Source organism: Uloborus diversus, chromosome 4, assembly GCF_026930045.1.
Source record: "Uloborus diversus isolate 005 chromosome 4, Udiv.v.3.1, whole genome shotgun sequence".
NCBI lineage: Eukaryota > Metazoa > Arthropoda > Arachnida > Araneae > Uloboridae > Uloborus > Uloborus diversus.
Genome location: NC_072734.1, coordinates 166,002,426 through 166,029,151, shown reverse-complemented (window position 1 = coordinate 166,029,151; position 26,726 = coordinate 166,002,426). Strand labels below are relative to the sequence as shown.

The 26,726-nt window shown below is 31.1% G+C and overlaps 1 protein-coding gene across 1 annotated transcript in view; it reads left to right on the top strand.

The window, feature by feature from the left end:
• LOC129219927 (deubiquitinating protein VCPIP1-like) overlaps window positions 1-26,726 on the top strand; it is a 37,165-nt gene continuing 10,439 nt past the window's right edge. The window contains exons 1-9 of the mRNA XM_054854244.1: window positions 1-932; window positions 6,015-6,210; window positions 12,567-12,698; window positions 14,406-14,639; window positions 15,454-15,663; window positions 16,397-16,511; window positions 18,342-18,458; window positions 19,850-19,983; window positions 24,463-24,623. Coding sequence (XP_054710219.1) covers window positions 279-932; window positions 6,015-6,210; window positions 12,567-12,698; window positions 14,406-14,639; window positions 15,454-15,663; window positions 16,397-16,511; window positions 18,342-18,458; window positions 19,850-19,983; window positions 24,463-24,623 — 1,953 coding nt within the window. The 5' untranslated portion in view covers window positions 1-278. The remainder of the gene's footprint in view (window positions 933-6,014; window positions 6,211-12,566; window positions 12,699-14,405; window positions 14,640-15,453; window positions 15,664-16,396; window positions 16,512-18,341; window positions 18,459-19,849; window positions 19,984-24,462; window positions 24,624-26,726) is intronic.

Here is a 26,726-nt window from a genome sequence, read left to right as displayed (position 1 = left end):
TAAAATTGCATTGCTCTAGGAAAATGTGAATTGTTATATTACTATTTTAATGTGATCGAAAAATCAAGATTTTATTTAATAGTTTTAACCTCGAAAGATAGCGGAACATCGTGTTCACAATGATTTGACTCCTTTGTCAGAAAGTTTTTCTTGTTATTTACCTTTTGTTTACTTCTACTTTCGTCAAAATGACATAGTATTAACAGTTAGCAACCGCTGTTATTTCATCAATGTAAAACTATTTTATTTGAAAACGTTGAAAAGTTAAAATATTGAACATGTCGTTATCGAATGAAAATCAGAATCCTGTTATTTCTCAAGGGTTTTGCTGTGATAATTATTGCAATTCTGTGATTACCTACAACACAAACGACCCATTCGTTGTCTGCGCAAAATGTGGACGAAAGCAAGAAAGCAGTTCTCTGAAAAGTATGGAGCAAACTGCATCTCCGAAAGAGTTACTTACGAATATTATAGTTCAAAGAATTCAGTTAAATAGGCCTCGCGGGTCGGAGATGTTAAAAGTCCTGGGATTATCTAACTTTTACTGCAAAATGTTGTCCCCGCTGCTAACAAGATATGGGATGGACAAAGGAACTGGGAAAGCGAAACTTCTAACGGAGATGAACCAAGGCGAAATTTTCGATTGCAGTTTGTTTGGCGACAGAGCTTTTTTAATCGAACCAGAGCATGTATCCATTTCTGGTTATGGTAGGGATGATACTGGCAGCATGATTTATTTGGCTGAAACATTGAAACTCATTAAAGCAGCTAATGGAAATGAAGAGCGCCTCGTCCCAATTTATACAGATGGAGATGGTCATTGTCTTGTTCATGCAATTTCTCGTGCATTAGTTGGAAGGGAGTTGTTTTGGCACCCATTGAGATGTTGTTTGAAGAAACATTTCCAGGCTAACTTGATGAAATACAAGGTAATATACTTTAGTTTTTACACTTTCTAAAAACTGCATAAAAATACAATTCATAGTGAATCCTTTCCATAGCAGTCAACTCTCCCCATTTGTACAGAAGACTCTTGAATTTTGATATCTTCTCCTGAACTCCCCAGCAAAGAAAATTTCTTCTGGAATTTTCATTGAAACAATGAAATTTCCCAAAAGGGGAGTTTTCACTGATTAGTGTCTTGGATAACAAAAAAAAACAAAAAAAAAAAAAAAAACCTCATAAATGGGAGAATTGTATCTCTCCAATCACTTTTGAAACATGGGCTGTGGTGGCTTGATCGGTAAGGCATCGGACTTGTGACCAGAAGGTCCCGGGTTCGATCCTTCGCTGGTCGAAAATCCGCCGTCGCTGTTAATGGTGACTGGGCGACTTTAAATATGCTCGTGGTCACAATGTCCTCCAAGTGAAACGATACCTCAGGGGGTGCTAGAACAGAAAGTTATTCAACTTCTGGTCTGGTTCTAAATTATCGATCTGTCCGTAGATGGTGCTGCCATCTATCCTGTTGTCTGAGCGAAACCAGACTTCCACCTAGAAATAGGCTCTCGATTAACCTCTGCCGCAACTCCTCAGCCCTAAAATGGAGCGGCATTGCCACTCGGGCTCGTGTTCCCGAGCGGCATAAGTCACAACAACAACTTTTGAAACATTGTTTCTTTTTCTTCTTTTTAAGTCTTATTTATCAAAAAACTCAGTAAAATGTTTCCCATTTTTCTCTGAATTTCCTAAATTTTTACCCAAAGAATGTTTATTATGTATTATTTTTAAACAGGGCCAGATTATAAGACAAACTCACAAATGTTATTGGCAGAAACCTTACAAAGTTTGGATAATTTTGACATTTTTAAAGTCAAATTTCTACATTATTAAATTTTTCTGGCCAGCGATAATTGGTGATCAGCAATTATGATGTACCTGCAATTAATAATACAGAAATGCTTGTAAATAATTGAAAAACCATGCTTGCATAGTGGTCGTCTACTTGTTTTGATCTTAACACTTTTGCTGTTGTCCAGTGAACTTGGGAAAAGCGCAGCATTATTTTTTGCGGAAAAGTTTAAAAGAATTATTTGAGTTTACCACCCAATCCAAAGTTGCAGGTTTGACATTTACACTAACTGAATTAGTCATCAGCAAAAATATTTTAGAGTATAGGTTTCAATTTCTATATTTTTCAATAAAGACCACTTGCAGGTACATTGATGCCAGTTTGCAAGTTGATATTATTTATTTTTTAAAAAATTAATTTTTACCCATTGCGGGTGTGACATAAAAAGGACATGCATTTTCACCTTGTGATCAAAACATTCAAAACTCTGTGAGTTATATCGACCGATCAAACTGGCTTTTTTTTATGTTAGACAGCAATACTCAATTAATTATTCTATAAAAAAAATTAAATACTCACTCAATTATTTTCACTAAAAAATATTCAAAGTTGCCGTTGCGGGTGTGACTTGTGTGGCCAATAAAATAAAATACACAAATAGTTATCAATCAGACATTTTATGATTAGCACAGTTATAAATAAGAAAAATTGCAAATAACTAGGGAACATTTTTTACATAAATCTCATTTCCAATCTAGAATTGATGATTTCAGGGGGTGTTAGTTTTCTTATTACAACGTTCTGTTCCTCCCATGATATGTCTAGCTGATTGGACCAGATGTATACATGTTCTGAAGTTTTTTTTTCAAGTATTCTACTCGTATGTCTTCTCCATCTATTTGCTTGATTTGACCAACAAAATTCTTTTTTTTTTTTGAGATAGAAAACAAAACTAATTCTACAAAATCTCCAATGGCATTTATATTACCAAGGGAGATCATTTCCGATTGATGCAGGAATGAAACTATCTTCAGTGCACTTTCTGCAGTTAGTGCCACTTAAATTGTACCCAGACCGATCGGTACAACATGGTGTACCAATTATAAGTTTGGTACAGCTTGTACATGGCGGCAGCGTCCGTCAAGCCTTTTTACAGCATCTTCTGTGATGTCGCTCTGGGCAGAATAAAGTACTCTGATTTTTTTTAAGAGCCTTTTCTGCTCAATGGCAAAATCCGATGCAGAATCAACTGTTGCTCTACGCTGTAGAACGGCAAGTGACACCATTTTTTTTTTACCATACCAACACCATCCACGACTTCTTTTCCATGAGACCTTGCAAAGTATGACTATGCAATTTTAATGTTGTAGTATTAAGGCCGTGTGACATTAACAGAAGATTGTACCTGTCTATAGATTGCATTACCAAAGGTTTGAGCTGTTCGAAAACTTCCCATCGACTCTGCTTCTACAGCTGGAGATGGTGTGGCACCTTTCGTAAAAGACTTCTTTCTCTCTCTACACTTCCTTTGCCTCTCATTATGTTTTTGCCTCTACATCTTCTTTTCTTTCTTGGCCACAGGTGTACTTTTTTAAAGTAGTTTCTTCTTAATTTCTCTTCTTGCTTTGTTTCTTTCTCTTTCTTTTTGAAAATATTCTGAATATTTAACCGAGTTTTCTTTTATCTTTTTTCAATGATTTTGGAATCTTTCAGTGCTGTTCATTCTTCTGCCAAAAAAAAAAAAAGTAAAGTGAATAAATATAGCACTACAAGTCCAAAAATATAATGTTGAACATGTTAATTTTTTTTTCCTTGAAGTTCTTTGAATTTTTTAACCCCAAATGAAATTAAGAATTTTACATTTTGATTCATTTAAAACTTTAACTGACAACATTTTATACAAAGTTTAATAAATATTTTAATAACAGTTTCATTACCATTCTTATTATTTCTTTATATTTATTTTGAATTTGAAGTAAAAAATAATCTGTCCCTAATATTACATTATTTGTTTTAAAAAGTAAAGGGGGGAAAAGCCAAATGCTGAAAGCAAAATTACACATTTTTATACATATAAAAAAAATAAAATATTGTTTTGGTTTTTTTAAGTTTTATTTAAAAAAAAAAATTTACCTTATTGAATCGTGTCTTAATTATAAATCAAGAAATACAAAAATGTTTCTTAGGAGAACCAATAATATAGAACATCTAACTAAATAAATCAACTGCACATGCTCTCAAGATACTACTTTTGAATTAACTGGGATCTAGACAAATAAGTCAAAGGCCAAAGGTAAAACAAAAGTGCTGTCATCTACATGCTTTCCAGGATTACATTTGTGTTTAATTTAAAAAGATGTTGCGGGTGTGACTTTATCTAAATGTCACACCCGCAACAAGAACACGTCGCACCCACAACGCTTAATAACTTCAATTAAAACATTAATTTTTTTTTTTCTGTTTGTTATTCAAAGTACTTTAGTAAACTATTTTTGAATACAAAGTTTCAAAATTTTCAGGCAAATATATTTTTCTGTGGAAATATAAATGTAGTATTTTTTGTTGCGGGTGTGACGCAATAATTAACAATAATTAAATATGCTTACCTTTTGTAGTGAAGATTAGTAGATATTTCTCTTCAGGAAAAAACTATTGCTAATGAATGTCAGATTATGTGTAAAACTTTATAGATTTGTAGAATTATTTGTTCAGCTGTATTAGACCATGCAACATAAGCAGTTTTGGTGCGATCTAGTTCGCACTCATATAGTTCCACTTTAGTAATTAAAATAAGTATGTTAATGACATAAATGAATTTTTTTTTTCAATAAAATATGAAATGATATACTTTTAACAGTGTGCATGCAACATTTCAACCATATTGAATGAAAATTGAATTTTCATCCTCATGTCCACTTTTTTTTGGATTGGGCGTTACAAAGAGTTTTAAATTTCTCTGTTGGTCTGGTTATAAAGAGAAAAAAAAAACCATGTCTCTTTTGAAACATTTTTCTTTTCAAACTAAAAGTCTTTTTTTTTTTTTTTAACTTTAAAAAATAATAGTAGTAGACTAAATTTCATAACTTCAGGTAATTGGCTCAATTTTAGAGAAGTCCACCTGTATTTTAAAAATCTTTATCACGCTTGAATGTTTGGCATTAAATTTATTCATTTATTCTTTCTGAGTTTCCCTAATTTTAATACTTTAATTTTGGCAGTTGTAAAAATATTATTCCACAATGATTCCTCTCCTGGTTCCTTCTTGACTTACAATGTTGATATTATAACTCAAAGTTTGTTTAAAACTCTTAAGTTCATTAACATACTAAATTTTTTCAAAATTTAAAACTTTTAATGTTCAAATTAACTATTTTCACATATCACTTGGATTTGCTATTTTATTTTCCCTACCATATGGCAAAAAGCCAAAATAGAAAAATATCACTCAGCCAAGTTTGTTTTATACATTTCATTGGTATTTTAATATTTGTTGGTTTCTGGATTTATTTAATTTGCTAATTGGGTATTTTACACATCTTACCGTGGAGGCTTTAAAGCTCTATTATTTATTAAGTTAGAGAATTATTTTAATGGAAATTTTCATTATATTAAACTTATTTTTTTACTTTTAATGTTTCAATTGTGAGACGGATTCTTTTCCACTTTCATGAAACTTATAATTTTGTCTAAAGGTTTATTGTAAAACAAAATCATGTGTGGTATCACCTAACAGAATAAAGGCTAACAAATTTGACATTGAAAGTTTAAGTTTATAGTGTTTGAAAGCTCATCTGTAAACACTTAGTTAAATGTGTTAAACTTTCTAAATTCTTAACGAAAATAAAAGTATTTTATTTTTTACTTTGTAACAGAGTGCAATGAAGTGTTTAAAGGAAAAAAAAATTCAATTTTTGAAATTGATGCAGGGAGACTGCAAAACATATCCATTGGGCGGTGATCTATGAGACTTTTTGTTGATTCTTCCGTTTTTCAACTTGAATCACTGTATTTCACCTTATGTGTTTAAGAAATTTAATTTTGACTTTTCTTTTGTCAATCACTCCTCTTAATGACTGACTTTCCTCATTACTGCAAGTGATCACTTTTGAGAAGTTACATTTTCAATATTTATTATAATAATAAGCTGTAAATTTGTTTTATTACTTGTTTTTCTCTTTTTATCTGTAGAATTCATTTGAATACCTGAATATTTTGTTAGGAGCTGTTTAAAGATTTTGTTGATAGCGATGAATGGGATTCAATAATAAATGAATGTGATCCTGATTTCAAGCCGCCAGAAGGGGAATTTCATGGTTTGAGAAACATTCATATATTTGGTTTTGCCAATATTTTAAGAAGACCTATTATTCTGTTAGATTCATATGAATGCATGAAAAAGAGTGCTGACTATTCTGGTAAGCATTTCAAAATTCTTTAATATTTCATTAATTTTTTTTAAAGGGGCCTCTGCCCCCTGCTTGCTGACGCTCACCAATTCCCGAAGATTGCTTTGTAATCTTAGCTGATTCGCAAAGATTTAAATCGTATCTTAGAAAAAAATTAAAAACTCTTCATGTGCTTCCTTTGGAACAAAAAGCACCCCTTCCCCGGGTTTCAAAATAACTGGCGCCAACTTGCAGAGCCGTAAGGGCTAAGGGGCTCCTGAGCATTGCAAAACTGCAGTTTTGTACGTTTGAAAAGTCGCTTTCATATTCGTGGTCTCTGGTAATATATTTTGCTCTTTAGCTAGGGACTTGAATTGAGTTGAGCCTAAGATTTTCTGTTAAAATCGAAACCCTTCAAATTTGTGAATAAGAAAAAAGAAGAAGAAAAAAAAGAATCTAAAAGATGTAACTATGGCAACGCCAAATGAAACATCAATAATTTGAATAGCAATGAGATTTTAAGAACTTGATTATAACTGCTTGTAACTTTTTTCTTTGGAGATAGAAGCTAAGTTTTTCGACCATAGGTCGAGTTAGATCTGGAGTAAAAAAAGCCGCTCTTTCCAGTGGTGTCAAAAAGAAAACTGTGGGACAATTCCTTCTCTTTTTACCAGGGTTCCTTGATTTAAATAAGCTTGATTTAAATCAAGTGATTAAAAAAATCATTGATTTAAATCAATTGATTTGAATTAAGTTATTTTTTAAATAAAATCATCGATTAAAATCAGATTTTTTATAAATGAATTTTGCATTTTTACAATGTGTTGCTCTATATTTTAGTATGCTGCATTATACAATCTTAACTTCAACTGGCAAAACTTTAAAATCAGATTTTTTATAAATGAATTTTGCATTTTTACAATGTGTTGCTCTATATTTTAGTATGCTGCATTATACAATCTTAACTTCAACTGGCAAAACTTATTGATCCCTCTTTCTGTGTGTGTAACAGATTTTCATTCTCATAAAATATTGCTTTTACTCCCAAATAAGTTCAGAACAAATATAAATTAGCAGTTTTTCTTATACACTGTGACTAATAAAGTTAAGAAAAGTAATTATTCAACATAATATTTGAACATTAAAAACAAACATGATGATGGAAACCTTATCTCCATTTGTATTAAGCAAAGCATAAAACAAAATCAAATCTTATGTAAAAATTCTAAGATATTTATAAATCTTAAATATTTATTGAATATTTAGAGAACTTATCCTAATTTTAAGAGTAAACTGAATGGATTCATTAGTTCAGATTGCTTTATGTTCAAGGTTTTTTGCCTTCTTCATCCCAATTGAACACTTGAATCCATTTTAGAACTTTTTTTGGCTCTACACTGAAAACATAAGAAAACTGCCAAGTTTTAAGAACTTTTTCTGTTTAAAAAGTACGAAAGTTGTAATTCTAGGAAATAGAGGTACCACTGTGTCCTTTGTGGTTGCAGCTGGAGGCAGGGTTGTCCTGTTTTGTCCACCCCGGAAAAAACCGTCCCAGACAAAATGTCATTTTGTCCACTTTTTCAGTAAATTGAAAGTGTTTAATTAAAAATTTGAAGATTGAAAATAATAAATAATTATATAGATTCTTCCTATTCAAGTACTATTTTAATATACAAATAGCATACGTAAACAAAGAGTAAGGAAATATCTATTTGCATAGGGTTAGCACAAAACAACATGGTATCTATAATAAAACTAATCAAGCCAAGAATTTGACGACCACACCAATTTCTCAATGGGGTTCTTTTTTTCAGTCAAAAGTTCCTATTCAAGTACTATTTTAATATACAAATAGCATACATAAATATGTATATAAAATTGATTGAAAAATATTGTAAAGTGAAAATGAAAAAATTAAGATCAGTTGAAGTTTATGTAAATGTGTATATAAATCAAACGAGTGTTAATAAGTTATAATGCATTTAATATCATTTATAGAAACAAACACATCAGCTGTGCATTTTAAGATGTTTATCTGTGATGTGGAGGTTTATTGCCCGTAATAAGTGCATTCATAAAATTAAAAAGCAGAAATAAAAAGTTTTTTAAGGTTAGAATTTCTCAAAACATTAAAATCATAGTTTAAAAAGAAAAAGAAAAACTACTTGATATTAATAAAGGAAATGTTGACATGAAGTGAAATCTGTTTTTGAAATACAAATATGATGGTCAGCAACAGGCTCTGAACCCAGCTAGACTGTTCCTAGTCAATTTATTAGTCCCCTATGAAGATTAATGGCCATTTTAAAGCTATCTACCCCCTTGCTCATTATAGCCTCTTCCGGTACACTGTTCTGAGTAGGTACCCACAACCTTACAAAAGTAGTAATTTGTATAACATTAACATATCCATAGAAACATGGAGTACATAAATATTTTACTATGGGGTGAAACCAATAAAAACTCGAAAAATATAACAGTATAATGTTTTTTGTCTATAAATCTTCGTTTTGTATGTCTCCAAGCATATCTTTTGACTTTTCTATTAAATTTAATTTCTACTATTGTAATATATAATAGTGTAATCATGCCCAATAACTTATTCACATTGTTAAATTTCATTACTTTTAAGTAATTTATGATCTAAAACTAGTTGCCCCTATGTGTAATTAAATTTTTTTGGATTTTTTAAATTCCAAAGTTAACAATCATTCTATTTTAAATAAATGATTAATTCACGATACATAATGTTTTTGAATTATATGCTAGTTTTATTACACTACAACAATAAATTTATGTGTGGATAATCAGTTGATTTTTCATTTTGTCCAGCTTTGTCCATTTTGTCCAGTTTCTTTCGGCGTCCCGGACTTTTAACAAAAAATGGGACAAAATAGCAACTCTGACTGGAGGTGGGGGTAAATGTTAAACTTAATTTGAATCTCATGCATTTGTATTAAAGCTATTCTATATCAAAAAAAAGCTACTACGTATCATGAAGTAAAAATAGCTAAAAAGTTGCTTTTTCATCTATTGTGTGAACTATATTATGTTTATAAATGTAAAAGCAATTAATGTCTACAAATTTTTAAAGATTAAAAGAAATAAGAATAACCTGATTAAATAAAAAAAATCTGATTTAAATTTTTAAAAAATCCGGTTTTTTTTTTTATTTATTTTTTTTAATCACAAACCCTGCTTTTTACTGTTAGATTTAATGAAGAAAGTAGTGCCTAAATTTTAGCTAAGCCTAAAAAAGTTCGAGCCAAAAACACAAATAACTCCCGTTGTCGTATTTAAGTTAGAGCATTGAAACAAATTGAGTAGAACACGGAAAATTCTACCCTTTCCAACGATATATAATATTAATATAAGCAAGTAATTTTTCACCCCTTTAATAGGCAATAATAGGCAATTTATGCAAAAGATGAGCTTAAAAATATAATTACAAAAGAACTAATTCAAATATAAAAAAACAAAACCCCAGGTGCACATCCCCGGGGCTCGAAGTAATTTTGTACAAAATTTCAAGGCTATAGGTGGAATGGACGCAGGCCCACCACAGACTTCCTACCAGAATTTCTTTGAAACCTTAGTTTTATCTTTATACATAAAGGGCTAATCTCTGTCCGGATGTCCAGGGTAAACTTCAAAACTACTGGAGGGATTTTAACCATTTTTTCACCATAGATAGCTACATAATCGGGGAACAACTTAGGCTATAATTTATTGCTAAAAAACTTAGTTTAAGAACGTCGTGATCAAAAACAGTAAATGTCATGTAATTTCCACATCAAATGATTAAAGATTAAACCCATTGTTTCGAAAATTCGTTGCCTAACAACAGGAACATTAAAAGTTATCATAATGTAAATTTTGAATCAAGGCCTCTCTGGAGCAAGCATGATATTTATTGCTTTCTTAGGAGTTGCATTCTTATCTTTATACATAAAGCTAATCTCTGTCTGGATGTTCGGGATAAACTTCAAAACTACTGGAGGGATTTTAACCATTTTTTCACCGTAGATAGCTACATTATCAGGGAACAACTTAGGCTATAATTTATTGCTAAAAAACTTAGTTTAAAAACGTCGTGATCGAAAACAGTAGATATCATGCAATTTCCCCATGTTATAATTAAATATAAAATACATTGTTGCAAAAATTCGTTGCCTAACAACAGCAATATTAAAAGTAATCACAGTTAATATTTTTAATCAAGGCTTCTCTGGACAAGCATGACATTTATTGCTTTCTTAGGAATTGCATCCTTATCTTTATACATAAAAAGGGCTATTTTTGTCCGGGGTAAACTTCAAAACTACTGGACGGATTTTAACCATTTTTTCACCATAGATAGCTACATTATCAGGGAGCAACCTAGGCTATAATTTATTGCTAAAAAACTTAGTTTAAAAACGTCGTGATCGAAAACAGTAAATATGCAATTTCCCCATGTTATGATTAAATATAAAATACATTGTTGCAAAAATTCGTTGCCTAACAACAGCAATATTAAAGTAATCACAGTTGATATTTTTAATCAAGGCTTCTCTGGACAAGCATGACATTTATTGCTTTCTTAGGAATTGCATCCATATCTTTATACATAAAGGGCTACTTCTGTCCAGATGTCTGGGGTAAACTTCAAAACTACTGGACGGATTTTAACAATTTTTTCACCATAGATAGCTACATTATCAGGGAGCGACTTAGGCTATAATTTATTGCTAAAAAACTTAGTTTAAAATGTCGTGATCGAAAACAGTAAATCACATGTAATTTCCCCATGTTATGATTAAATATAAAACCCATTGTTACAACAATTCGTTGTCTAACAACAGCAATATTATAAGTAATGACAATGAAAATTTTGATTTATTCCTTAAAAACTTAGTTTTACAAATTTATGGTGGAAAACATTAAATTTCATGTAACTTCCCCATCAAATGATTAAATTCGCATCCTTAATAAACTATAGGGTGTGCATCAGCCACTGTCTAATGGCAGATGGAAAAGGTAAAACATATTTTTACAAAGTAACAACAGTAATTTTTCATCGTATTTGTGAGGACCTTTCTTTTCTATTCTTCTGAAATTACATAACAGCATCACAAATTGCTTGAAGACTGTAATTTACCCCAAAGAAAACACGTGGAATAGAATGTCTTACCTTTTTCTTTAGCATTAGTAATCACCGCAAGGTAGCGTATTCGAGCTCTGGAGTTGCGAATATAAAACCCATTGTTACAAAAATTCGTTGCCTTACAACAGCAATATTAAAAGTAATCTTAATGAAAATTTTGAATCAAGGCTTCTCCGGAGCAAACATGAGTTTAAAGTCAATTAAACATTTGGAAACACTACTTTTTGCACCCTTAAAGAAACATAGTAGAGAGCTTTTTTTCTTTTGTGTGTGTGTACTATTTAATTAAATAAAGCGCTTGGTTTTTTTAGTGATCTTTGTTTTTGTTAGTTCATATTTTGAAAATTCTTCAAATATTTATGTGCTTTAATTCGTGCTTTAGTTTCTAAATGAATATTCGTTTGTTCTTTATACTTATTGCTATTTCACTTTTATGGGTAAGGAAGAAGCTCAATTTTTAATCATGTCAAAGGGGTGTGTTTTGAGTTTTTTCAGTTAAAACAGAAAACGGAAGAAAGTAGCAATTGTTTCTTACAATGGGGTGGTTTCCTTCAGTCAAAAGTAGTACCTTTAGTCACTAAAATTGATAGAATAAGCAAAAAAAAAAAATAATAATAATAACTTGGACCCAGAAAAATTTTTATTTTCCCAACGGTTATTTTTTCATTAATTTTTTTAAATCTCAGATTTTTCAAACAAGGCGTGGTCTTGATGACGTCACAAATGATGCACTTTGCGGCATCTTTCACCACGTTTCCACGTTATGATAATCTAGAATCGAATTAAAATTGCGCTCTACGCTTGCGATCAACCATATCGTTGCCAATACACGTGAGTAAAGATGCAAAATAAATATTTAGCTCTGTGAGTGGCAACACTAAATGACATTTCATCATTTGTGATATCATCCGGCAGAAGTATAAACAATGAAAGCGCACCGATTTAAGTAATTTTTTAAAAACATTAAACTTAAACAAATTATTTGAAAAATGGTCAGATCTTATGTTTATAAGCATGCTCTTTCGGAAAATAATACTTTCAAAATTTTGGAAACGATCCCATTATTACTGACCCAGGCAACGCCAGGTATTTTTGCTAGTTTACTATAAAGAGATAAGCAATGAAATAACTGTTTTTATGGTGCATTTAGTTGTATAAATATTTTTTGGTATGTTTTCATGCAATAGTTGTTTGGAAGTTGCATTAGTTGTCCTTTACTTATGAATGTTTTCTTTTTTAGCTATATTTCTTCCATGTTTAGTCGATCCTGATGATTGTAAAAGCAAAGATGGTTCGCTGAACAAGCCAATTTGTATAGCCTGGAGCAGTTTTAGCCATAACCATTACATTCCATTAGTTGGAATCAAAAATAGTATGTTCATTTTTTAACTTAAAATTTTCAACCTGCAATCTTTTCAACAGATGAGAATTATTGTTAATGTTTATACATGAATGTGAAACAAACAACCAGTGTAAATATGTTGAACAATGAAAAAGACTGATAATTCAGGGCTGCCCATTTCCCTAAGAGCCCTTAAACACTTAAAGCTTTCTGAAAGCATTAATATTTTTGCAGAATGATGTCATAGGGTTATGAGGATTGTTGACAGCAAAGGAGCAAAATGAAAGTGAAGAAGCTTCAAAATAATTTAGATCAGATTTCCGAATGGGTAGTTACTGCCCGGTCAACACAAGAAAAGTCCCCGCCGATATGTCTTGGCCTGTCTGTTGCTATAACAATGAGGTGCATCTCATCTTCCCAGAAGCATATCTCATATTCCCAAGGCAAGCTTAATGTTGGAAAAACCCGTATGAGAGAAGGAGTGGGGAAATGCCGCCAAAAACCCCTCTTGCTAATCTTCGCAGAAAATGAACGAAGTCCGTTTGTATGGCAGTAGCTGGGCTCAGATTTAACGGCGGGAGCTTTTCTCGTGAATGACAGACCGTAAGTGGGATAGTTGTTCACTGTTGGAAAATGTCATGGGAATAAGCAGGGCCGTATTTGGATGTGTGGAGGCCCCGGGAAATGAAGGAGTGAAGGCCCCTAATCAGGGTTCGAAAAGATCATCATGTTTTCGAAAATATCCGATACTTTGATATATATCTATGAATATTTTGATACATATGTATATATCCGATATTTTCAACCCGTGAAAGTTAGGATATTTTGTAAAATTTTTTTATTGTGGGGGCCCCTTTGTTGTAGAGGCCCCTGGGCGCCTCTAAGCTGCCCTCCCCTAAATCCGGCCCTGGGAATAAGCATGCAACCTATTAATTTACAGGGATCCCTCATGAGAGAAGAAACAAGTGTTGATCTTGTTGTCTTTATTAGACAGGATTTTATCAGACAGTTAGTCAGCAATGCAGTACTGTAAGTAACAAAGCAACAGAATGTTGGGTTATATTAACAGATCTAGTCTATTTCACCATATGCTAAGGAAGTTCTACTTTTAACCAGAACTTTGGTAAGATATCTTTTAGAGTGTGCTGTTCATTTTTGGTCTGCATAACTTAAGAAGGGTAAAAAGGGCTTATTGGACAGAATTCAAAGAAGGGCTGCTTGGGTAGTAAGGGGCTATCAAATTTAGCTTGTGATCTAAGACTTAAAATATAGAATGTTTAATATGTATTTTCTTGCCCAAAGGAGTAAGAGGGGACATGATCCAGGTATTTAAGTTTATTAAAATAGAAGATGTGAATCAGCTAAATTTCTACACAAATAGCTAAACCTGGGGTCATTGTTTTAAGTTTTTCAAATCACAAGCCGCCAAGCAAATTTTGAATGAATTTTTAAAACCACCAAAAATACTGCTTTAACACTGTTGTAGACATTTGGAATAGTTTATGAAAACAGCTGCTACTACAGTTTTAAGAGGGCTCTTGATCTGCATTGAGTATCCATGACTTGACTGGCCTAGCTAAGCCCAGAGTCTGTTTCTTGTTGCCACTTTTGTATTTTAATACCTTGACCAACTTAAAGTGTTTGTTGAATTTATTTATGTATAAAATTATTTATTGGGTAAGCTTAATTATGCGTTTAAAAGTTAAACATGCTTTAATTTATTCTTTTCCACATTAGGACCACTTCCTGTCCTTCCTTCTGCTTTGGTCCCAACAGTTTGGGGACTTCCTCAAAACTTAAGTGGCCGGTACATAGAATTTGAAAATGGAAACTGTACCATAGGTGGTGGAAGACCTCTAAGTGATGCATATATTCATCGTTTAGTCGGCGCTATGGAAGTTTTGTTTTGTGAAAAAAGTGGAGTGCATCCATCCCTAGTGTATGATTTCAAGCATAATTTATGTCAAAATTGTAAGTTTTTTTTTTAAATTTTTATAATGTACATTATTTTCACAGAGAGAAGAGAGGAAAAAAAAAGGAGCATGAAAACTTAGTTTGGTTTATGGAGCAAGCAGGACTTATCTTAATGAATTTTTTTTAAAGTTACTTTTTTAAAAAATGTGTAAAATAAGAACTGAAATTGAGAGCTTTTTGTGGCGGAGGTCAAAGTGTTTCAAAGTTCTGATAGTTGTCAAAACTTCTCATCAAATATTTATTTTTCACTGTTAAAATTCCCTTTCTTTAGTTTTTATAAACATTGAAAAGCAATTCCAAAAGAGCAGAATTTTGCAATAAAATATAGTTTTAGGCAATTGTGCCAATATAGTATTAAACAATTAAATTATAACCAAGAATTTTCTAGTTTCTTCCAATGTGTCCAAACCTTGCCAACCGTGTTTCATTGATGTTTTGAAGGAATTTATGTTTGAGTAAAATAGATTTTTTTAAAAATTTTATATAAAGATTTTATTTTCTCAAGAAATAGTGTGTATCTGCAGTCCTCAAAATATAAAAAATGTTTTGACAAACAGATGTTTTTTTTTTTCATTATCTAAATATTTATTGAATGTCTTGGCTGTGGTGCATAAAGCATATTTAGAATAATACCACAGCAAAGATATAAATATTGGAAACACACCCTTGAAGGCTCATGATAGTAAAAATTATAATATATTTTGTATAATGAATCCTATTTATCTTTTCTAATAATTTTTTCTCACTCTATGTCTTTAAAAGTCTGTAAACTTTAATGCAGTGCTTTAATGATGTAAAATATTTCTTGCAGTTTTTCCAAATGCAGATTTGTCAGCTATCATAGCAAGGACGAGATCAGCTGTAGAAGAAGGACGTCTCTACCGCTGCACATTTTGTGAGTCATTATGTGAATGGCAAATTCCCCAAGATTGGCTTAGATATGGTGGAATTCTTTATAACCAAGCTCTTTGCAAATATGGCACATTAAGACCAGGAGAAACTTATGAATTGAATGCACAAGGTATATTTATTTTGCTTGAAAATTATCTGAAAACTATTTTTCTAATACAGTTAAAACAAAATAACTCAACAGCTGTAGTGAAGAGAAGGTCAATTTTTCCATTTTCCAATTATGATTCACAAATAAACAGCTTTAAAAAGCTAAATTTCTAAGTTGTGTGTTATGTATGTTGCCACCAAGTATATGATAAAACTTTTTTTAAGTGAAACTTTCAAACTGATTTTTTCTAGCAGCATTGGGTGTTAAGATTATTGATGATTTATAATGCCTGGTTTTTACGAAGAAGACGCATTTTGTTTTAAATTACTTTTGAAAAAATGTTTTTTTTTTTTTTTTTTTTTTTCAAAATAGCAGAAAATGAGGAAAAACATTGAATGGTGCCATTTTGTAACAACTTGATATTTCTCAGATTTTCAATGCTAAAGATTCTTTTTTTTTAAATTTAAATGTTAAAATTTGTTCACGTTGAGCTATTGCATATTAAAATTTTTTGCGATCTGTCTAAATGCCTTTTTGACTGTTTTAGAGTTCTCATTTTAAACAACAAGAAAAAGATTTCTTTAGTCTTTCATTACATGTATGCAGATCAATTTTTAGTTTCGGCTTTATAAGACTGTTAATAATGTATTATTTCATCCTATTAATATAAACATTTTATTTTTTGTAGCATTTATGCATGACAAACTCACTGATTTTTTTTTCTTTGGTATTAACATTATCTTTTTGTTCACAGTAAATCAGCTTTGTAATCTGGTCTTAACTATCAAGTGCAAGTATGATGCTGCTGCAAATAAACTAGTTCTTCAGATGAATGAAACAAGACCAGAACAGTGCCCTCAATGTGGAAGGTAATTTTTCTCTCAAAACAAGCACCTAGTTTTGTAATAGATCAAAAAAAAATTAGTACTCTATACTGTTCGAAAACTTAGCAACCTAGTATTAACATTGTTCTTTTCCCCCTATAAAGTAATACCCTTAAAGAAATTAACTTTCTATTAGTTTCTTTTTACAAAGATGAGATAAAGGTATTTACTGTTTTCAAACATCAAATTATTGAAATATATAGAAAAATCAAAATGTGTGTTAACTTACTGTTACACATGTGCCAATTAATTTCATACATACATCGTATTGTGATGGATATAAATCATGTAAATGACTAGAAGTAGAAACCAATTTTTATGCTACTTTAATTATTTTCTTAAAAACTTTATTCTTTCATTTGAGTTCTAAATTCTATAAACCATTGTAAACATAGTAAATAAAACATAACTTTTGTACACTTTTTTTTTTTTGAGATGTACTTTCAGCTTATTGGCATTCACAGTAAGAAGTTCACAGTCATTTACAAAGGGGAGCCCAGTCGGTATGTCATTTTATTTAACACAATTCAATGGTAACTGTTTTAACATTGAAAGATGGCATCACCAGCCATCGCCGTTTCCACAATACGGATATGAGGTTGAAGGGGATGGAAATTTTCTCCATCCTCTGAAACCCATAATAAACTTCATTACAATCCACCCCAGTTTCAGGCGCACAGATTCACCGAGCTTATACTCTGTGTGTACTCAGTGGGTCTCTATGGGCTTCAACATCGAGTTCAGGATCCTCCGATTACTAGTCTGATGTCTTAAACAAATCCTCATTTTTATAATAGCCAATTCACTGATCGAGTAACACTCTGGACGTCACTGACAATGAAACTCGCGCCATAGCATGATAATTTGATAATGTTTGACATTCAGAGAAATGCTTTATTTTTGTAAAGGCTGAACTGGATCCGAAAACTTAACTGTTTTATTGGTAAGACTAATTTTAGGAGAACGAAGAAACGGAAAAGTGTTCAACAATGAGCGCTATCTATTGGAGTTATAGGTTAATCCACTGAAGTTAGGGTTAAAATTTCAACTATCAAAATATGACCTAACAGGCTTTGTTCAAAATAGAAATAATTTTCACCCATCATACCTTGACAGGTGATTTTCTAGAAAAAGTAATAAAAACAATGTTAATAAAGTACAAAATTTGCAAATGATTGCATACACACATGTTTTAGAATTGAAGGATTCTTTTTTTCAATTTGAAGACATGAGTCTGTGTAGGAAAGAAAGCCTCATCACCAAGAGAATAAATATTGTTCTTTCATATCATTCTCTTCTGTATTTCAAAAGGAGACCTCTGTACATTTTAGGCAGTGTATTGCATTGTAAGCATACTTGCTTAAAGTATTTTCTGTTGGACCCCGCTAAATATAATACTAACTATGTAACTGATGAAGGTATAATCTTTATCATTTTTTCCCCCTATAAGATTTAAATTACTAGCCTGCAGCAAAAGATCCTGCTATATGCCACTGTCTTGCAATTTGATTTCCATCAAACATTATGAATGATGTATGTAATAATAAATATGACGTTTAACAAGCATGGTACCACAAATAGTTAAATTAAGGATATTAATTTGAAAAGATGAGTAACTTTCTGTATTTTTACTCAAAGGCTGGCTATATCCCATTAGATTTGGACATTACAAAAATAAATAAAAAAAATGTCCATTAAAAAAAATATATATCGAAAAAATCATGTATTATAAATAGCGTTTTCTGGTTATGTCGCTTTGAATTTTTGATTCATATTTAAATTTTGTTGAAATAGAATTCTTTTTTTTTATTTTAGCTATCTGAAAAGATTGAAATATGATGGATCTACTGTAGGTGGTGCAATCCAGGAAGAGCCAAGTAATCTTTCAAAAGCGGAGGAAGTATCTACATCTTATGTTGATCAAAGTGAAAGGTAATTTTCATTTAGCAATGAAATATTTTTGTAAACTATTTTTTTGTTATTCTGGACAAGGTCATCAATGATTTGAAATATTAAAAAGTACTGAATTGTTGATCATGCTGCATTAATAAAATGTTCATATCATAAATTATCAAGACAAGGATTGAAAAAGTATAAAAAGTATCATTGATGCTATCAGCAGATTTGTATCTAATTAATCAACTCTCCTTTTTCAAAAAATTATTTTTCATATGATATTTTCCCATGTTTACAGTGTTTTTTCTTTATTTTATATCATTTTATTTTTCTGTAATCAATTCCGAATAGTTCCACCTAAGTCAGAGTGAATTCAACATAGCAATCTCTTTCAAGTGAAATAATATGCATGTTTCAATATTCTGCTTAGTGGAAACCTGAGCAATTTTTTCATAGATTGTTTGGTGATATGAGTGTGTGAAACACAAAAGTAAGGTATGAGCATCTAAAGCTATAAATGTACAAAAGAACTTGGCTTTGAATTTTGTACTTAAAGGGAAGTGATACGTTTACTAGTCCCCCCTTTTTTTTTTGACAAATGCTGATTTTTAATCTTTTAAACAAAAGGCTTAATTTCTGCCGACTTGAACCCAAAAATGATTTGCTTTGATATTATTTAAAAGCTAGTGGAGTGGACTAGTTTTTAGTATGTTTGACCGATTGTAGCTGAAAGGATTGTTTCGGAAAATGCCATTTACAGATTTTGGCGCCAATTCAACTTTGAGTGTTCAAATGCCTCAAAGCCTGTAGCTCGCTGAAAAATGTAACTATCTCAATGGAAAAAGTCATTTTATAGAATTTTATCTGTCTTTTCAAATATGTACTTATTTTGTGTGTAGATTTTCCAGGAATTTTAGAAATTGGCCTTAAACTCAGAAATTTGTTTTTTGGCTCATTTTTCTTCATATACCGTACGGTTATAGTTACGAATTGGACAGAATAACGGTTGATTCAATGCTCGACTTGAGCTCTTCTGACACCCCCTTTTGTTTGGCAGATTAGATCAAATTCACTGTAAAGAGCAGGTAAACAGCAGTATCTGCATAAATGAGTTTTCAGGATGTTTGAAAAAACTTGTTTTGGGTTTACTAATAACAATAGGAAAATGTTGGAATTAGACATTTTTATGCAGTTTTTTTACAGCTGGAGCCAAATAAGCAAGCTTGTACAATATGAAACTCATGTACAATTGATGAAAAAAATTAAAAATTTGCAGTTACTACCCTTTACCTACCAACTGCCATCTATACAAATAATTTAGTCTTTTGTTTATTTCATGCACTAATTTGATTTAAATTATAATTTAAAAAAGATATTCTTTATGTTAACAAATTTCTTGTTATTCATGTACTTTTTTCATCTTTTAGTAGAAAAAAATTTGATTATGATGCGAAACGCATGGAAGATACAACTCCTTTGCCTGAAGCTAATCCAGAAAGAGAGGAGTTAATTAAACGTGTTTCTGATCTTGGAGAAAATATAATACAGAAGCATCTTCCAGGTACTTTATTTTTTTATTTATTATATCATTTATTTATTTTGGATAATATTGAGAGACAAAGGTATTTAGCATTTACATTCACAGTGTCTTCACCAATCAATGTCTTCACTGATTAATGCTTCTAATGTAACTTTTAGCATCACTGATGAGTTCTACTTGGTACTACTGTCGAACCTGCTTAATTGAATAGCCAATTTGCGGGGAAAATTATTCTAATAAGCCCATCATTCCATTATCTAAGATCAAAATCTAAAATTACAACGGTTTTGCACAGCAAAATTTTATTACATTAGCTGAATGTTCTTAAAACTGATATTCTAGTAAGTGGTCTTGACTGTATTGCTGCAGTATTTTTTTTTTTTTTTTTTTTTTTGAAGCAATACATTTTAAATCTTCATGCAAAAATATCAAACAATTTGTGCCTTTAAAAATAGAGTGAGAGGACACATTTTAATAAAAACATTGCTGTTGCACTCCTTTATCCAAATATTGTGTTCAGAGTTAAAAGAATGCAACTGAGACCTTTTTTGTAAAATTTAAATTAGTTATATTTATTAACTGAATTTGGAGTGCTATAAATGGTTTAAAATATTAGCAATAAATTACTCCTTTTCAGAAAACAGGTAGGATTTTTCTCAGGTATGCAATATAAGTATAGTGGACTCTCTCTATTCTGAACACTCATGGGACCGAACAAGTGTTCAGACTATGGGGGTGTTCATTATAGAGGGAGACTGGAAAATGCATGTTTATGTATTCTATTGTGTTAGTGGATCATTTTCAGTCGGTTGCCCAGTGAGCTATACCGGTTAGTGAAGATAGAGGTGCTGAATTTTGGATTGGTGGCTAGTTCTTGCATTTATTTATTTCTTTTTTAATTTAAAAAGTTTAACATACATTCAACAATTAAATATTACAATACAGCTATGGGATACAATACCTGGAAAATAAAAGGAGGTTATTTTTAATCTGTTTTTGCGTTGTGTAGTCTCATGCAAGGTACGTGTTGTAATCCAAGTGGAAAGATTCCGGGTGATTCTCGGCCGCATTTTGCTTGAAGGTAATCATACTTTGAAGGTCTTGAATGCCTCTTGACATAATGGTTGGATTCTTGAAATACTGTTCAGTGGCAGGAACTTCAGGCTCATATTGCTCAGCTGAATGATTTCATGTGATGCAGTATCCATAGAAATAATTTTTCTTTTCCCTTTCTTCATTTTCTCTTTAATACCATTCAACTATTGGGATAAAATCATGAGAGTATTGCAGGCTTTCTAATTTGATTCATATTATCTCCTATTTACCGAGTGTGAACACGTTCAGTATATAGAGAAATGATAACTGATCCGGGTTAAAAAAGCGTTCATAATGCTGGGGTGTTCATATTATAGGGTGTTCAGAGTGCAGAGAGGTCAGCCTGTTAAATCTGTAGAGTTTCACCAGGACCATCGAAATGTGTTCAGAATATAGGTGTGTTCACATTAGAGAGTGTTCAGACAGAGGGAATCCACTGTATAATTTTATACCGTAGCTGTTGAAAAGGTGAAGTGAATGTGGGGGTCTAACCTACCAGTTGATGAGTTAACTTTCCATTATCTTGAATGAGAAATAGTTTATCATCGAATAAGTTCTCAAATTCTCTGACATTTCTTTTTTCGTGGGTTAATGGACAGGAATGTGATTGGCGATAAATTATTTATTTATTAATTTTTATTGCTGTGTACTGACTGTTGATTCTTCAGTAAAAGTACAGGTGAGCATAGAGTTTTGCTCTTTTGTTTTTGGTAAGAGTGAAGTTGACTGTTTTAACTGTTAGGAAACTACTATTTGAATTAATGAGAAAATGTCTCTTAAGCTTGTTGCTTATAAAAGTGTTTAAAAAATAAATAAGTAAATGAAAAACAAGATGCTGTGTTATTTCTGTTATGCTTTACTATTTTCAAATTTGAGGTCTTTTGCCTCTGACACACCCAAAAAGGTTTCCAATCTTCCAGGGATCACACTCTTGCGTCGAGCAGCGCTAAACTGAACAATCTGCTACAAGCTGCTAAATAAATGTTATTTTGGCATTTTCTGCTCCAAAATAAAAAACTCTGCTTTTTTTAAAAGCAAACTTAAGTGGCTATTGAGCGTCAGTGAACAGGGCGAAGCCCCCTAGTTGTTATTGAAAAAAAAATGTGTGGGTTGCATTTTGAGATCAATTTTGGTTCATTTTTAATTTTAGATACATAAATTTAACAGGGGGATTTGAAACGTTGATATCCATTCCTGTTTCAATTCGGAACTTTTTAACATTAAAAAAAAAGTTCTTTAAGGTTCTTATTGCACTAAATCCAGTCATTGCAGGCTTCATTTCTTTTTCTTAAATGAATTTTACTAAATGATTAGTGTTACCTGTTTGTTTAGAAACCAAAACAAAAATAATGACTTTTAATTTGAAATGTATGTTGATCAGGTTTGTTTGCCAGGCAGGGGCCCAATCAGAGGGGGGGGGCACAGGGCCTATGCCCCCCCCCAAGTACACTAATTTCAACAATTTTCAAAAATACTCTTTTTTTTTAAATTTTTATTAGAAAGAAGATTGAGAAAACGAAGTGGTTCTAAAGTAAGCAGCGACGACGAAAGGTCATTTAAAACTTCCCCCTCTCTCCTTTTCAGCATTTATTTTTTCTGTAGTTAGGAGCTAATCGTTCATAACACTGCCTATTTCTTCTGCTACCGCGGAGCGATCATTTTCAACATTGCGCCATCTCAAGTCCTATTTAAGAAGCACAATGATGCAAGAACGCTAAAATGGATTAGCACAGCTTTGTATCAACAAAGATATAGTTGTACAACCAGATGAAGTTATTGAAGAACTAACCAAGAAACAACGACGGTTAAACTTTGTATTGTAGACAATAAGACAATTTTATAAGTGTACACATGCAATGCGGATATTTGGGACTCATCAAGTGTCCTAAATATCCACATTGTCAAGTTTTATTGATTATTTTGTTGTATTTTTAAGTGATTTCATGCCATTTTAACGTGTTCCTTTTTTTTTCTTACCTTGAATGATCTTAAAAATATGAATAGTTTAAAGCTTTTGGTGATAAAAATTCGTGTGCATTTTGATTTATTTCATTAATATAGTAAATGAAGTAATAACAAGTATTAATTTCCATTTATTAATTTGGACATCTTACTGCAATACTGTTGTTTCAATTACTTTAAAGTTTATTCTTAACGTGATTTCAATTCTGGCATAAGAACAATTAACATTTTTGCAATAGTTTTTGAATAAATTGCGACACTTATACAATTTTAAGGAATTTTACTAAATAATATTAATAATAATAATAAATATATATTGATGTAAAGAGTGAGAGAACGCTAATAGAGTGTTGTGAAAAAAAAAAATTGTGCCCCCCCCCCCTAAAAGTATTTTTTGGTTGCGCCCCTGTTGCCTGGTCAGATTTCAAAGCTTGTAACTTTTCAAATTTCTTTGCTTTCATTCTTTTTTGTTTTTCTTTTTTGAGCAATGACAAAACGTTATTTATCCTCATTTGAGTTTTTGATGTTCCTTTGATTTTTTGGATTGCCATGGTGACAATAATAAGTCTAGATTGATTTTCTTCATCATAATTACAAATCATCTGCAATTTTTTTGTTCCTTCAAGGCTTAACTTAAGCAGTTTAAATTGAAAATCAGGAGTTTTTTGCATAAATTTATGAATTTTCAGAAAAACACCTATGTAGATGAACTTAAATAGCAGAACTTTTCCAAAGTACAAAAATTCCTGATTACTATTTCCTATCATTTAAAATTGATGCTAAATTTACATACTGTAACAGTATACACTGAATATAATATTTATGATAAGTGTACAGGTGCAAATTGACCATAATAACGACATCTTTATTACCACATCCCAATCACTATTTCTTTTTTTATGAATATGCCTCAGATTACGTAATCAATCTAGAAAATCACCAGTCATAATGATGGGTGCGAATTTCTCCTCCATATTCATTCTAGTCTATTACATTTGTAGATACAAGAAACGCAACAAATAGGATCCTATCACAATTCGTGATTGCAAAAAACATAATTTGAATTAATGACATCAAAGTTCAGATGAATGCCAATAGCTGGATGTTTTTTTTTTTCCAACATCCCTTATTTTTTTTTTTTTCAACTGAAAAAACTTGATTTTCTTTGTTGCAAAAGTTTTTTTCTGTTAAAAATCTTGATCTTTCCTTCTGCAAAAGTGGTCTTTTCTGTTCGAAAACTTAATTCTCACTGTTATGAAAGTTTTTTTCTGCTACTAAGTGTGATTTTCCTTTGCTACAAAAATCTGACTGTGACCCCTAAACCTTCTGTTTTCTGTAGAAATGTTATGCTTGTTTATAATTCAGTGAGTGATCTTGCTATTTTATATTAATTTGACTTCCGAAAACCTTCTCTTCCGTAAACATGTTTTCTATTTCTCGTAGATGAAGCAGCAAATAAGTACTTATGGAATGTTGTGTGTAAAGAAATTCATTCTTTGATTGGCATAATTGAAGCTAGTGCAGCAGAAGCTGGTTCTTCTAACAGCAGTAACTATGATAAAAGCAATTCTGAAAAATTGAAGAAGAAACTGAATGAAATTAAAGTAATTTGATTGTTTTAAGTGAAAAATAATATAATTTTCATTTATTAAGTATGACATCTGATTAATGTCATTTTTATGTATTGAAATGTGTTGTAGCCAGGTTTTACGCTTTCTTTTGCTTGCACATGTAAAATGGTCATGCATAATTTTGGTGCATTGCTGAACCCATGCTGTGCACTAATCTTTTAACCTCCCCTTTTGGTTCGGTTAAAACACCTTAGTTGAAAGAGGAAGGAAACCTTCATTCATATTTCAAATGAATTTCAAGTAAATTAACATAATCAGTCGATGTGTTAATTTAGTTGAAATTCATTTGAAATATGAATGAAGGTTTCCTTCCTCCTCCATGCTCCTTCCGAGCAGTTGATATATATCATGATATATATCCGATATTTATTTTGAAAATATCACGATATTTTGATATTTTCGATATTTTTTCAACTACGGTATTTTCAATATAAAAAGTATTCATTTAGTATTAAAAATAACCAAAAAGTTATGTACTGTAGTTTTATGATGTATTAATTCATCATTAATGTAATAAAGTAATATAATACTCCTATTTTACTTGTATTTTATATTCATAAAATTATTATGTAATTCTACAATTTGAATTCATATTAAAAGTGCCTAGTTAAATGTTAAACATTGCTCAGAAAAAAAGAAAATATCTTATGACTGTGCACCGACTAATATGTATATTTTATTTCGGAATCATGTAACTGTAAAAGTAGCTAACAGAAGAAAAATGAATAAAACAGCTAATGCTAAATAACTACATTAAAATTGAAAGAAATTTAAAATGAAATATTAGATATAAGTAATGAAAGAAGCCTTAATTTTAATTATACATATTGTAATTATAATTAAGCAAATAAAGAGTGATTTGAGGATAAATTTACTATTTGGAAGACTTTAGTTTGTGCTAATTGAAAATATCCGATATTTTCGAACCCTGTCTACTGACTAGATTGAGCTGCAGTTTTCATGTGCTAATTCATGTACTTTAATTATTTACTTTATTTTAAAAAGAAATCATTTGATAACATATCTACCAACGCTCTCGATTATTCCTCCAGGAGACTTCCAAGTTTGGATACCTAACTCCCCAATGAAGTAAATATCTTCCAAACTTTCACCAAAGCAATGAAAATCCCTAAAAAAAGAATTTTTAATGATTAGAATTTTGGGAAAGAACCCCACATTAAAACAATCTAGTTGGTAAAAACGAAACCTTTTCCCACACGAGTATGAACATTGTGAATGTCTGATCATTTTTTAATCATGTTCGTTTCACTTTTCTTCTGTTTAAAACTTTTTTTTCCCAAAAGATGCAGTAAATCTTTCTCATTTTTTTCTGAATTTTTACCTGATGCAAGGAATGTTTGTAATCACTTATAAGAGAAAAGAAATGCAAGCCTCTTTTAAAACATTTTTGTTTTAAACCCAACTTCAAAAAAGTAAGATTCTGAATTTCGAGACATGCAGGATTTTTGAGCACCAACGTCTTGTGCAGGCTTATTATAAGATATTCCTGCATTTTTTGTTATAATTCCTCTTACACTCTAACTTTTGTTGTTAAATTTATTCATGAAAAGTCTCCCTGATTTTATGCATCTCTCTTTAATTTTCATCTTTCATTGTTGACAGCTGTGCAATAACATTATGCACAAAACAGGTTTGACAGTCTTAAGAACTGACGGATAGACTTGATATTATTTCTTTTATCTTTTCTTTTCTTTCCTTTTCTTCTTTTTTTTTTTTTTTTTTTTTTCTGCATTATGAAGTAAAATTAGGAAAAATACTTGTCTTGTATTCCAAAGAACATTGTTTCATCAGTAAATGTTTTTCTGTTAACTCTATTGCTTTTATTTATTTTTTTTTTGTGTGTGTTTCTTTTATGTTTTGGATAAATTTTTTTTCTCAAACCATATTGAATTCAAATGCTTCATATGTTTGTGTCCCCTATTTTTACTGTCCATAAGCAAAGTACAATTTTTCACAAATTCATATTCCACTAGTCTGTACATTGAACTTGCTTTGCAAATCAGCTGTAAAGTCTTTTGTTGTTTTTTCTCATTTCCAACCTCATCAAAAAAAAAA